Raw genomic sequence first — 14,881 nt, 5'->3', positions numbered from 1 at the left:
CTATAAAACAGCCATAAGACCAGCTATGATGTACGGAACTGAATGTTGGGCAGTGAAAAAGAAAGAGGAACAGCGAATGCATGTGGCGGAAATGAGAATGCTTAGATGGATGAGTGGAGTGACAAAGAAGGATAAAATTAGAAATGAGTATATTAGGGGAAGTCTAGGTGTGGCACCAATTGATGCCAAAATGAGAGAGCATAGGTTAAGATGGTTTGGTCATGTTCAACGTCGAGACGTTAACCACTCAATACGAAGAATAGCTGAAGTGCAGATTCCTGGAAGGAGTAGGAGAGGCAGACCAAAGAAGACCTGGGGGGAGACGATAAGGCAGGACATGTTGGTAAAGGGGATTAACATTGATATGGCCCAAGATAGAATTGTGTGCAGAAATGCAATTAGGGAAGCCGACCCCGCATAGGGATAAGGCAAAGAGAATAATGATGATGTAAAAAATAATAATTTATTAACGAATTATTACAGGGCGGACATACTACAACATATAATTATAAAAAAGATACTTTTCATGCTTTTGCATTAGCAAAATCTTGAATAATATAATTTAAGTACTTCAATTTTTATTTCTTGTTCAATACTTAATATAATCGACTTTGTGATAATGTTGACCTTAGATAATTTTTAATTATTTAATTTAGAAAAAAAAATGATCTTTCACTATGCGCTACTGTCACTGGCAATGTGAGGTAAATTCTAAGAACAGTGAACAAATTTGGGAACACTGAAAGTAATTTATTTGTATACAAGTAATTTAAAATGTCCAAAGGTGTAATAAAATTATCAATAAACATTGGTAATAATTATATTTCATTAAAGAGCTCAAACCTATCTACGTCTGAAGAGCCAACATGGCACAATTTATTTTCTAAATTAGAACAATATGCTCTTTTTGTATCTAACTCTAAATCGTTCCAGTGTTTTAATTTTTGAAGGAACTAAAAAACTAAAAAGTGTCATTCTTTTGCTTTAAAAGTTAGAAGCATTCGTCAAACTTAGTAATTGCGGTATCTAACAGGTAATATTTTCGCGGCAGTTACTGGTTCATCATCCGCCTCATAATTAAAAATGTTCTACGAGCACGAGGGCGGGCAGGTGTGAAACATTCTGCTATTGTCTCGACTTCTTCTGCTACAGTTTTCACAGTATTGATGAAATCCTCAAAAGCATACTCATTGCGTAATGCATACATAAAATGCAGGCGGGTTTAAGTCTAAAATTCGTATTTGTAAACCTAGATTCTTCTCTTTCATATTTGACCCATTAGCGTAATCTTGACCACGCATATTTTGTATGTCAATTTCGTTACAAGTCCCAAACAATTTGACCTTTATAGGTTCCACAACCGATTTTGGAATCATTGTCGGTATGTCTGCAAACGAATCAAAAGATTGCCGCCCATCCGTTGGATGGGCAGCCGGGCGGACTGCAATCTATAAATCGCGCTTAAGTGCCAATGTAATTTTTCATTAATCGTTTTAAAGCATATTTTATGTTGAAACAAAGTAAAGGACCCGCTCTTTGGCGCTCGTCGCCCCCAACATCCCGGCGCCCGTGTGCACCGCACACCCTGCACAATAGGTAAAGCCGCCTCTGTAGTTACTCAAAGAAGTAACGACCAGTATAAAAATAAAATAAAAATTCCATTTTTATTCAGTTGCAATGCGAAGGCAAAACAATATTCTTTTTCACTTAAAATACGGAGCACAGTCCAGCCCCCTGAATCGACGATTTTCGACTCTTGTTGGAGTCTCATCGGAGAGAACGTAGGCTTGCTACTCCATACTTCAAGTGATCAACACCGAGAGTTTATCCGTTTTCTGTTGGAATTTACCAGCTGAACAGACGGGGTCGTGAATTGTAAGATTTTGAATTCCCTCTTGTCTTCTTCGCTTCAGTATCCATCTGGCTTGCAAATTTTAGAAGCCCTGGAGGTGTTACCAAGGAAATGGACCAATAAGTTTTCAATTTAAAAATCTTTTAGTAATATTTTAATATTTTTAAATACACCTCGCTTTACGGCCTAGATACGTTCCACGAAACTTGGCTGTAAAGCGAAAAGCCGTATAAGGAATCAAGTATTCTATTACAAACTCATACAAATTCAATGAGATCGGTTCCAAATTTTTTAAATATGTATCCTTTTTCAACAATTCCCTTTATTATGTTGGGATATTCCTTGCGGTCTCATCAGCGCTAGCTTTTTCCTCTTTCATTTTCATATTATGAAAATTAAACCATTTTTTATCTTCAAACCATCCTCGGCTTGCTTGAAATGTAACATCTTCAGCAGATGCATCGGTATTTCCATTTCATTCCAAATTTTCGAAAATACTTACAAGGTTTTTCATGGATAGTCATTTGACTTATTGGCAATCTCTGTTTGTTATTGTTCCTATAATCGATAGTTTTTCCATTTTTTTTTTCACAATCGAGTTAATATAATTTTCCATAATGGAGATGTATCGACATCGGAAAAAAAGTTTTTTGGCTGTTATAGCGAAACATTTTAGGCCGTAAATCGAAAAAGTGCCTTAATTGAAGAGCGCGGTTATAGCGAAATGCCGTATAAAGAGCGGCCGTATAGCGAGGTATGGGTGTATTAATAATATTGCTATTAGGATTGAAAACTACTTCATCTTTCAATTGCCAGATGACGCTAGTCACCTAGTCCATTTACGTCAGTTGCGGTGTGGGGGGTAAACTCTCGGTGTTGATCACTTGAAGTATGGAGTAGCAGGCCTACGTTCTCTCCGATGAGACTCCAACAAGAGTCGAAAATCGTCGATTCAGAGGGCTGGACTGTGCTCCGTATTTTAAGTGAAAAATAAGATTGTTTTGCCTTCGCATTGCAACTGAATAAAAATGGAATTTTTATTTTATTTTTATATTGGTCGTTACTTCTTTGAGTAACTAGGTCCATTTTCTGTTGGAATTTATCAGCTGAACAGACGGGGTCGTGAATTGTAAGTTTTTTGAATTCCCTCTTGTCTTTTTTGCTTCAGCATCCATCGGGCTTGCAAATTTTAGAAGCGATGGAGGTGTTACCAAGGAAATGGACCAATAAGTTTTCAATTTAAAAATCTTTTAGTAATATTTTTAAATAATAATAATATTGCTATTAGGATTGAAAACTAATTACTTCATCTAACTTATTTTGTATTTGCTGTCTTTTTCTATAACAAACGTTTGTTATTTATAGAAAAAGACAGCAAATACAAAATAAGTGATTGATGTGATCGTTCATGGGTAATCTTTCATTTTTCCGACTGTATACGCTCTGAGCTTCCCTGGTAACTAGCGAATTACTAATGCAACTTTCGCCGGAAATTTTTAAATTTATTATTTAATTTTTATCGCGTAATATTTACAACGCAAAAAAGTAATTAAATCGTAATCGATTTTTTAAAGATTTTGTTAATCATTTTGACGTTCTATTGATGAAATATTAGTTTCTTACTTCGGATACTTTCCGAAGTGAAAAATAAGATTGTTTTGCCTTCGCATTGCAACTGAATAAAAATGGAATTTTTATTTTATTTACAGTCGGAAAAATGAAAGAATACCTATGAACGAACATATAAAACACTCTGTATTTTCCTGTCACCGTGTCACAAAGAAAATTGTCCAGTGCAAGTACATGTAACAATAATTATTACATGTATTTGCGCTGGCCAATTTTTTGTGTGACACGGTGACAGGAAAATACAGCGTGTTTTATATGTTGGTTCATGGGTATTCTTTCATTTTTCCTACTGTATACAAAATAGGTGATTGATGTGATCGCTCATGGGTAATCTTTCATTTTTCCGACTGTAAGTACTTTCAATTGGATATTTTGTAATAACAAAACTGTACCGCACTAGAGTGACATCTTGCGGATGTCGGACTCGACGATCGCTCCCTCTTGTGTGTAAAACAAAATTATTTTATTTTATTTTGACGTATAATGTTCTGATTAAAATTAAAAATTATAGTTTTGCAATAACAAAACATAACCGCACTAGAGCTACAAATTTAGGTGTTGTGCGTGCGGAAACGCGTCCAACCTGCACTCTGAAAATTTTCAGAAAGTGATAGACACTCAAACGAAGCAGTTAAAAGAATTTTTAAAACTTTTGTAATCATTTCAAAAAGGGACGTTGCACTGGGGACTGTTGTGGTTTATTCTCAGTAAATATAGTAAATTAAAGTTTTATTGATAAAATTTATTAATTATTGATAAAATTAATAAAATTTATTGATAAAATTATTTAATAATCTAATATTTGCATTTTTTTTTCTAGAATACGAAATTAGATGTTCTAAAACAAAGAGCAGCAAGATTTGGAGTTTCTGTATCGTCTGCGATGTCAAATTTAGAAAATAAGGAAAAATTGGAAAAAAGGAAACAACGGTTTGGTTCTGACACAGAAGGAAAATCTTCCAATGGTGTGTCCGAAAGTGATAAAGCGAAACTTCGTTTAGAACGGTTTAAAGAACCAGTGAAATAAATTTTGTTATATTGGTGTATAATAAATTAGGTTTAGGTAACAATTATTGAAGAATTCACTAGTATTTACAAATTAATGTATTATATAATTAATTAATGTTCTGAAATCTAAAATGAATATACTGCGAGGCATAAGTTAGGGATATATAGAAAATTATGCTCATTTTCATAGTTGATTTTTTCGTGAACAGATTAACGAATTCCGCTATTTTTTTATTATTTTAGATTTTTCTTTAGTATTAACACAGTTGACCAAAGGTTTACTCAAATTTCTATTTTGTACTTCTACCAGGTGGAAGAATAGAAATTTTTTTCTTATGTTAAGTTTGAGACACCCTGTAGGGAGGATGAGGTACAAATGTGGGTATATATTGGAATCGTAGTGTAGTCTTACATTTTGTGAATATTTTGTTGTTTGAAGGTCCCTGATTTCTTTAAAAACAAAGAAAACAGACGGTCTAGCATGTGTTTTAACTCAAACAAAAGCTTGAGACGCCCTGTAGACAGGAAAAGATACAAAACATAGAAATTATGTTGTAGTCTCATATTTTGTGTACATTTTACATTTTTAATGTCTCTGAGACAGTACGTAAATCGTACAGCTGGACATATACAGTGTACATTAAGTTGAGTGTGGCAACTGCGCTAATATGTGTTAGTTGAATCTTGTGTTCGAGTTCGAGTTCTGGTGCAATAGGGTTGTTACAACGAATAGAATAAGTGAATTTGTAAGCAAGAATGTCCATAAATATCTCAAAAACAAAGATTATGATTACTGAGTTAATAATTTTACTTTAATTTTTAAAATATTTTTTTATTTAAAACTAATTTCAAAATTAAACAGACACAGTTTTCTCATTCCCTCAGGCCAAAAATATTCAGCTACTATATATTGTCATGTTTTGACGTTTATTTGTGTCAGTCGAAATTAATATAAACGAGGATTGTGACTTCACAAACGGCGGTCTTTGCGTGTCGTAAGGGGTCAAAGGCAAAAGTGTCCTCAAGTGGCTACCTTAGTATTTTGAGGATACTTTGACCTGTGACCTCTGATCGGTCACAATCCTTTGAGTAAAGTAAATTTCTCCTTTACAAACATATCTAGCCGTTTTCACACCACTTGAGGTAAGCTAGCCAGTGCGTTGATCTTTTCTATCGTGGAAAGATCGTCCCCAATAGGCCTACAGGAAACCAAGCCTATTTTTTTTTAAACTCTATGTAGAATTTTCTTTCATGAAAAAGACGCTATTACGTGTGAATCGAGGGAGGTAATTCTGCTACGTAAATAATTTAAAGTTATAAAAATGCAGTTAAAAACCTTTTAAAAATTTTATTGTGTACTAAGCCCAACGAAAAACGAAAAATTATTATTCAAACTAGTTAAACACAAATAAATAATTAATTTAAAGTAATTGAAAATCGAACAATACATTATACGGTACAAAATAATAAGTAAACTAAATGAAAGGTTCAAATAGACCACCTTGCTTTTCAAGACGATATATATAATAGTCTATCATAAAATGCTTGCCTCACGTTTTCAAGCTGTTGTGGCGTAATCGTAGCACAAGCGTTTCTTATTTTATTTTCCAAATCCTCTAGACTATGTGCCCTCTCGAGATCGTTGCTATAGATGGTGGATTTAATATGTCCCCAGAAAAAGAAATCCATGGGAGCCAAATCGGGACATCTTGCAGGCCATTTAATTTGGTTGCTTGTTCCGCTTATAATGCGATCTTGAAAAATTGTGCTTAAATAATTTTTCACGATACGCGCATTATGAACGGAACAGCCATCCTGTTGGTACCAAACATCATCTAAACGTACATCTGGGAGATTCTGAATAGCTGGAATAATGCTATTTTGTAAAAGAGCAAGATATTTAGCTGAATTCAGAACTCCCTCAATGAAAAATGGACCAATTACATGGTCACCTAAAATGCCGGTCCACACATTAGGTTTTTGAGGGCGTTGAGTCCGATGTACAATGCTTCTATGTTCATTTTCCTGAGACCAATACCGCGTTCTGGAAGGATTGTGATGACCCCGTACAGAAAATGACGATTCGTCGGTGAAAAGAATGTTTTTTACAAAATCATCATTTTCGTGAGATGCATCCATTGCAGCTTGACAAAACTCCATTCTACGATAATGATCTCCGGGAAATAACTCCTGGGTTCTCGAGTATTCGAAACTCTTAAAGCCATATTTTTTTAGAACTTTATGAACTGTGGTATGCGAAACCTCCAACTCCTTGCCGACACTTCTGGTGGTTCTGGAGTTATCTACCTCAATTGTAGAACAAATATCTTCATCCCTTCTTTCGATTTCCTGCTGTCTTTCCGGGGACATCTCTTTTCTTTTGTGACATTTTCTACAATCTTTTAGCAATATTGTGTTTCAAAACTATTTATAACATTTGCAATTGTTTGTCTACAAGGTATGGGTCTAGTTTCGAAAGTATTAGCAAATAGATCTACACATTCTGCCAACGAATTACCTTGATAATACCATTTAATTATTTGCATCTTTTCTGGAGAAGTATAAATAAACATTTTAAACAACACTCTTCGCTTCGGGGTTCAAATGACAAACCAATAACACTTGACGTTTAACGAATTTTGAAGTTAATGCTAACATCCAGGATAAACAATTACTGACAATTTGTATTTGTAGCTCAGTTGACACAAGTATCTCAATATAATACAATGTATGGTTTTATGTGTCTAAATATATACGATGTATGTTTCCTATGTCCAGCTGAACAATTTACGTACTGTATCTTTAATAACAAAGGAACTAGACGATTTTACTCTTTAACATGTGTTTTAACTGTCGACATGGGATACGTGAGGAGGCCATGTCTTATCATACCTCTAATATGAAATTATTTCGTATATATAATGCGAAAGGAACAGAGTGTTCAAAAAATATATAATGCACCTCTCACTATTTAAAGAGCCTCCACATAGACACCAAATCCGTACTTACTCTCAAGGAAATTCTACCTCAAAACATCACAGAGCCTCCAATAAACAGTCTCGTCTCGCTTATGTTGCGCTGTGCATACCGCTTACCTGGTCGACAAATCACTCTTATAGGTGTCGATCAGAATTGTTTACGTTATGTGCCTTTCTGTTTTAAAAGTTTTGTTAATTGTTGTTGTTTATTGCTAGTTTAGTTTTGTTTCAGTTAAAACACATGTTAAACTATAAAACCGTATGTTTTATGACACTCAAAAAACAAAATATTCCCAAAACACAAGGCTACAGTACGATTTCGAAATATACTCACATTTATATCTCATCTTCCTTACAAGGTGTCTCAAACTTAACATAAGAAAAACCTGTGTTTTCTTCCACCCCGTGTAAGTACAAAAAAGAAGATAAAGGCAGTTTTTGTTTTCATTTGATTCAGAGTTGGACCACCATCTCCATATAGCTATTTCAGCATCTATGCCACGGTTCCCGGGAAGGGGGGTTATCGTGGAAGGTCTTGTCACTGGGAATTTTTCGGCGTCTACTTATTTCTTAATGATTCTTTAGTCAAAATTCACTGAGAGCGAAATCGCAGCACGTTATTTTTTTAACTAAGCGCGAAATGCATTTTTTCTGCACAAAGCTCTAATATTCCGTAAGTATTTTACATCGTTTGATATTCACATTGTATTACCAATATTTTTTCTTTCAAAAACTATCAGAAATAGTTTTGAGGACATTAATACATTAGCCTGAATTTTTCCAGATTTTTCTGACTACTCTTAAGACCACTTTTGAGGCTTTGAAAATGATTTTTTTACTTTTTTGACCCTTTTAAATGCTTTTGAAATAGTGCTCTTTTTCCGGGTGTGAGTATAAATATACTTTATTCAATTTAATGATATTAGTATATATATAAACACAAAATACAAGCTTAAATTAGGCGCCAATTTGAAAAATAAACTAATATACACTCACGGACAAAAATATTCCATATTTTGAAATTAGCGTGTGAAATAAAAAAAATTTGTGCTGCCCCCAGTGTCATAGAAATAGGATTTCTTTTTAGAATCCGATGTTTCAATGTTTCATATAAATGGTATAATCGGATTTAAATTTAATATGGGCTATATGGTGGAGAATAAGTATTCACTATTCTACCGACATTAAGACCTGCGTCATGGTACACGAATTTGTTATCCAATATGGCTGGTAAATGGCAAAACATGATCTTCTAAAATGTTTTTAATGTACATATCAGCTGTCATTCACCCAATCACCTCCACAAGTTCAGTATCTCCTTATCAAGAAATACCACTCCATAGCACTATGCCGCCACCACCAAAATTAACCCTCTGTATCAGGTTACATCTGGCATACCGTTCACCATATGGAAGCAAGATTTACAAGACTTCGTCTACAGAAGAGTTGGCGAACAGTATTTCAGTTGTAACCTCATACAGAGCGTTAGTTTTGGTGGTGGCGACATAGTGCTAGGGGGAGCGGTACTGCTTTGAAAGGACATACCGAACACGTGAAGGTGATTAGGCGAATGCCAACTGATATGTACATTGAAAACATTTTAGAAAATCATGTGTTGCCATTTGAAAGCCATATTGGATATGACATATTGGTGCTAATGCACTTCTTCTTGTCGCTAGCATAGTGAATACTTATCTTGATGAGATTCAATTTAAAAATTATACTGGCCAGCATATAGCCCAGATCAGATTTAAATCCGATTAAAGCCTCTATGTGATACTTTAAAAAATGGCATTCGTAAAAAAATCTTATTCCTATGATACAGAGGGCTAAGGATAGCAGCACAAAAAATTTCATTCCACATGCATATGCAATATTTTTGTCCGAGAGTATATAAGTGAGATAAGTATTTTTGCATTATAGATGTTACAGGTAGAAATTCGATAACATACATAATTATAATATATTATTTATTTACTATATAAATAAATATGCAGAAATATGTTGACCCGCAAAATATTAACAATTAGAGATATTAGATGTATAATAAATTGGCAAAGTGTTACAACATTTTTTGTACTAAAAAAGAAAAAATTTTTTTTAATAATAATATTATTATGATATTATAATGCCATTTTAAATATGCGTTCATGGCATTTTAATCATGGTTATTAAATTTCTACCTCTAACACCTGTAATGCAAAAATGTCTCTCTTATATATTAGTTAATTTTTTATATTGGAGCATAATTTAAGCTTGTATTTTGTCTTTACAATACTAATAATATCATTAAATTGAATAAAGCATATTTATATACTTACACCCGGAAAAAGAGCACTATCTCAAAAGCATTTAAAAGTGTCAAAAAAGTGAAAAAATCATTTTCAAAGCCTCAAAAAGTAGTCTTAAAGTAGTCTTAAAAATCTGAAAAAATTCAGGCTAATGTATTAATGTCCTCAAAACTACTGCTGATAGTTTTTGAAAGAAACAAAATATTGGTAATACAATGTGAATTTCAAACGATGTAAAATACTTACGGAATAGTAGAGCTTTGTGCAGAAAAAATGCATTTCGCGCTTAGTTAAAAAAAGAACGTGCTGCGATTTCGCTCTCAGTGAATTTTGATGAAAGAATCATTAAAAAATAAGTAGACGCCGGAAAATTCCCAGTGACAAGACCTTCCACGATAACCCCCCTTCCCGGGAACCGTGATGCATCATCAGTGGAGCTATGCAGTCACAACTCTAAAACAAAATCAACAAACCCTGCCTATTTAAGGGAAAACATCGCGATGCAATGAATCCACCTTTTGAGACGCAAAACAGCGACATCTCTCGTAATACGAGGAAGACGAAAAGCCCCAGATGCAAAGGTTACTACTTTTATACAATTAGAATAATTGAAATAAAAATAATAAACAATAATTTAAATGCAAGACTTTTTCGTTAAGAACTGACTGCATAGCTCCACTGAGGATGCATAGATACTGAAATAGCTATATCGTTGTGTTAGAATAACAAGGTTCTATCTGCAAATTTTTTAAAATTGACATTTTTATGTAACTTGGTTCCATTTTATGTTCTTTACCTTAATATGATCCTAGCACCGACATCTATTAACAGGTGGCTGAAATACGTAAGTTACAAGGTTCTATCTCAGAGAATTTTAAATGTTGATAAGTTAACAAGCTTCTAACTGACATAAAAAACAGTCAACTAAGTACACAAGGTCCTATCTGTAAGAACTTAAAGTGTTTATAAGTTAATAATAAGATTTATGAAAAAACAAAAGATGTAGATCTTTTAAAGACACTCAGTGATCAAAAGATCCACAGATACTGGTTTAACGACCACTCGTACGAAATCAGACAAATGAAATAGAGAATGTGGAAATTTGATTCTTTGGATCTTTGATTCTATTCAAAAAATTTTTCCCAGCCCGAAATGGTGGATGTGTGAATTATTCGTAAGGGGATTTTTCCACATTTTCTATTTCATTTGTCTGATTTCGTATGAGTGGTCGTTAAACCAGTATCTGTGGATCTTTTGATCACTGAGTGTGTTTCAAAGATCTACATCTTTTGTTTTTTCATAAACATTATCTTACTTACTCTAAAGTAATTAGGGAATTAAAACTTGAGACTGTCATTTTCAGGTTGGGCGTAGATTTACGCTCCTGCTATGTCTAGGACTCGAATGTTGTTTTTTGATTGGAATGTGTCTAAAGATATTCAACTTCTCATCTTTACCGATGAGCCCAGAGAGGTTGAAGAGGGTGAAACACATTTCTAAGAACTGGTATTTGGATCTTTGATTCTATTCAAAAAAATTTTCCCAGCCCGAAATGGTGGATGTGTGAATTATTCGTAAGGGGATTTTTCCACATTCTCTATTTCATTTGTCTTAATAATAAGACTAATAAACAACTAGAAGTTGTTTTATTGTATACTAATTGTTAAACAAAGGTATGTGTGGAAAATAGAACTTGATTAAATAAGTTTAATTCATTTCTCAAATCAGAACTCCTTTGTATTAACTATTGAAGTAACCTTTTACTGTTAATAAAAATATATGAATTTTTAAAAAAATTTACATTGTTAACACATAAAAGTGGCGACAATAGTAAAATAAATATATAACATAGAAACTTTAAACAGTCATAACTAAAAATGGCACCTGAGGCAGTTAGAACCTTGTTATTCTGACACAACGATATGGAGATGGTGGTCCAACTCTGAATTAAATGAAAACAAAAACTGCCTTTATCTTTTTCATCTTCACTCGGATTTGAGTACCTGAAACTGTCTTTCGGTCCTTTTCCTAGACGAAAAGAAGGTAAATACGTGGCCTAAGTGTCCTTTATTTGCTTTCTTCTATATTCGTCGTCTCTTGTGCTTATATATTGTAAAAGCCGGAGATACGGGATGCAGCCAGAAAGCAGTTTCTTAACGAAAAAGTTTTGGATTTAAATTATTGTTTATTACTTTTATTTTAATTATTCTAATTGTATAAAAGTAGTAACCTTTGCATCTGGGGCTTTTCGTGTTCCTCTCGTATTACAAAAAAGAAGTTTGAGTAAATCTTTGTTCAACTGTGTAAATACCCAAAGAAAACTCGAAAATAACAAAAAAAATAGCGGAATCCGTTAATCTGTTCACGAAAAAATCAACTATCAAAATGAGCATAATTTTCTATGCCCCTACCTTATGCCTCGCAGTATATTTCCATATCAACCTCTAGTAAAATATAAATGTTCATAAAATTAATATTTTATCTCACATTCGCTTTATACTAATTTTGACTTTATTTTTTTTTTTATTATATTAAAGTCCCGACAGGTCCTTCTTGAAATCGTGTCATTATCTGTCTCTTTGTCTATATGTATACCTGTCTCTGCAAAAACTCTTAAAGGAAAATCCTATAGTCTTGAAGCTTGATACATAGGTTCATCCTGGATCAATCCTTGGGCCTATTTAATTTGGGGCTGAGTAGATCAAAAAAGGTAGAGGTATCTTCGGATAGAGAGAATGTATCCTTCAAAGTAGGTGAAGAAGTAAAGTAGAAAATTCTGTCGGGTCCTTCGATCCTCTATTGTATCGATTTATGTGATGTTATTATCGGTTTAAAAAGTAATTATGACTATAAAAGCTGTGTATTCCTTATTCACCATATCTTTAAATCCATTAGACATTTCCCATTAGCGACTGAAATGTGTCAGGGATGAAAACTTACCCATCCAGTATGTTCTGCGCGGAGAATTCGAGAATTCCTACTCAGTTCAAAGCTTTGACATATTTTGTCTCCAAAGTATACTTAGTAATGCTATGGCTTTTTCCTAAATACATTTTTCTTTGATTGCTTTATTGAGTGTACTGCCTCGTTAACAATTTATGAAAATATTGCTATTGATTTATATTTAGGTGTTATTATATCTTTTTTCTTGTCATTTAAGTTTAACTTCATATTAACAAAATAGCTGTATAAAACTTGCACGGATTAATATTTATACTCATATTTTTTGACGCTATAGTCTATCTTTATGACCGAGAGATTAAATTATGTATAATATTATAGTTAAACTCAGCAGCGGCTCGTGGCCTAAAAAAGTGGTGAAGATGAGGAAAGCCTGCCGGACCCAAAAGAAATTTCGGTACCTATATCATGCCTAAATCTCATTAAAAATTCTTTTAAAAAATGTTTAGAGTTTAGGTGAGGAGATACTTAAGCAAAAAAAGCAGTATTAAATAGATTAATAGAAGGAAATAATCTATTAATGATATCCTTGTAGAAAGGAATTGAAAGGATGCTTCTGTATAAGTTCAGTCAATAGTTCTTTATGAGTGCAATAATAGTCAAATTGGATAGTCTTCCTTGTGAAATAGTGTTTCTTGTAAAAGTTTTTAACCTTTTTAGGCACGAAAAACTTCTTTCTACGTATACGCTTGTCGATGGAATTGTTAGAATTAAAGAAAACAAATTATAGGCTTCTGCAACATTGTCTTTAATTAGTTGTAATTTTAAAACCAATTCTTGAAATTAACATTTTTGTAATTTCCGTCGGCGTAAAGGCGACAAAGCTCACTTTTAAGTCTTTGAATTTTAATAAATTTTGTGCCTAAAACTCAAATAAATTTTGAAAAGCGTCGGACGGAAAGGTTAAACTGTATGACCCAAACTTTGTTGTATCAGCTAAGCTTACGAAGTTTTATCACAACCCTGAACACATACATCCATTTCCATTAAAATAAGATGATATATTTAAAAAAAAATAATGCTCTGTATTGGGTAGTAATTGCATTCTTGCTTATACCATCATGACACCTACACCTTTTCGAAGTCTTAATGACGGTCATTGTGCCTGTTCTGTCAAAAATAAATTAAAAAATTCTTCGCTTCTTTTATCACTTATTAATTGACAACTCCTTTTCATTTGGCCTAAACAAAATTTAATATCTATAAAAATTATAGGGACTTCTTTTTGAAGAAAATCATATAAAATATCTGTTATATGAAAAATAGAGCTAAAAACTGTTGCTAAAAATGTAAACTCAAAATCGTTTAAATCTCCTAAAAGGCCTTTAGCCTGCTGAACTGATTTGCGGTCTACCGTCTTCCGAAAAAACGAATACTACCCATTACCCATCCAACTACTGGGTGAATACGGCAAATTTATTTTTAAACATAGCTGCACTTTGCTTGCTAATGTAAGTACCAGTGCCGATAGGATGACATTACGTTGTCATGACAACCGTTGATGCTTGTGCAGAAGGCTTTGGAAATTGAAACGAGATCTTCATCTAACTTTGCCTGCGTCAGATGACGCAGGTCAGGACCTGATTGTCAAGGATCTATATTTTTAATGTATGGACTATTTAAATTATTTTTTAAATTTTGTATTCATTAAAAGAATAAATAATTAAATTCAGAATTTAGATATAATAATGTTACTTTTATTTTTTATTTTTTTGTCTCAATTTAATTATATTTTTTGGTGAAGCTCACATTCACCTACTTCACCTGGCCGGCCGCCGCTGGTTAAACTTATGCTATATCTCTCGGTCATAAAGATAGACTATAACTATAACGTGATTCAGATCGTCGTGTAGAAAAGTCTACAAGCCAATGTGACGTCCATTCTTTGCTATCTTGTGACGACCTATATTTTTTCATTAATTTTTTACAAATTAATATTAGTGAATTCTGATATCATTTTTCTATAACTTTCGACCTTTTTTATCTTATATAATTCAAAGAATAATATGTATGTTGTTATTCATTTGTAATAAAATTATGTTTTTTAATTTTTTTTTATTTTAAAATATACTCACACACAAGAATATTGCATACTTTTTGTACATTTTCTATCTTTGAAACGTTATGTAATTTTTATAAATGTGTTATGCTGGAATGTTTTA

General features: G+C 33.0%; 1 protein-coding gene across 1 annotated transcript in view; it reads left to right on the top strand.

The window, feature by feature from the left end:
- The window catches only part of LOC126882231 (SAP domain-containing ribonucleoprotein), a 46,236-nt gene extending 31,469 nt beyond the window's left edge, over window positions 1-14,767 (top strand). Inside the window, exon 5 of the mRNA XM_050647052.1 lies at window positions 4,302-14,767. Within this exon, the coding sequence (XP_050503009.1) occupies window positions 4,302-4,508 (207 nt within the window). The 3' untranslated portion in view covers window positions 4,509-14,767. The remainder of the gene's footprint in view (window positions 1-4,301) is intronic.
- Window positions 14,768-14,881: the final 114 nt, after the last annotated feature.

This window comes from Diabrotica virgifera, chromosome 3 (assembly GCF_917563875.1).
Source record: "Diabrotica virgifera virgifera chromosome 3, PGI_DIABVI_V3a".
Lineage (NCBI taxonomy): Eukaryota > Metazoa > Arthropoda > Insecta > Coleoptera > Chrysomelidae > Diabrotica > Diabrotica virgifera.
This window is presented reverse-complemented; position numbering and strand designations above follow the sequence as displayed.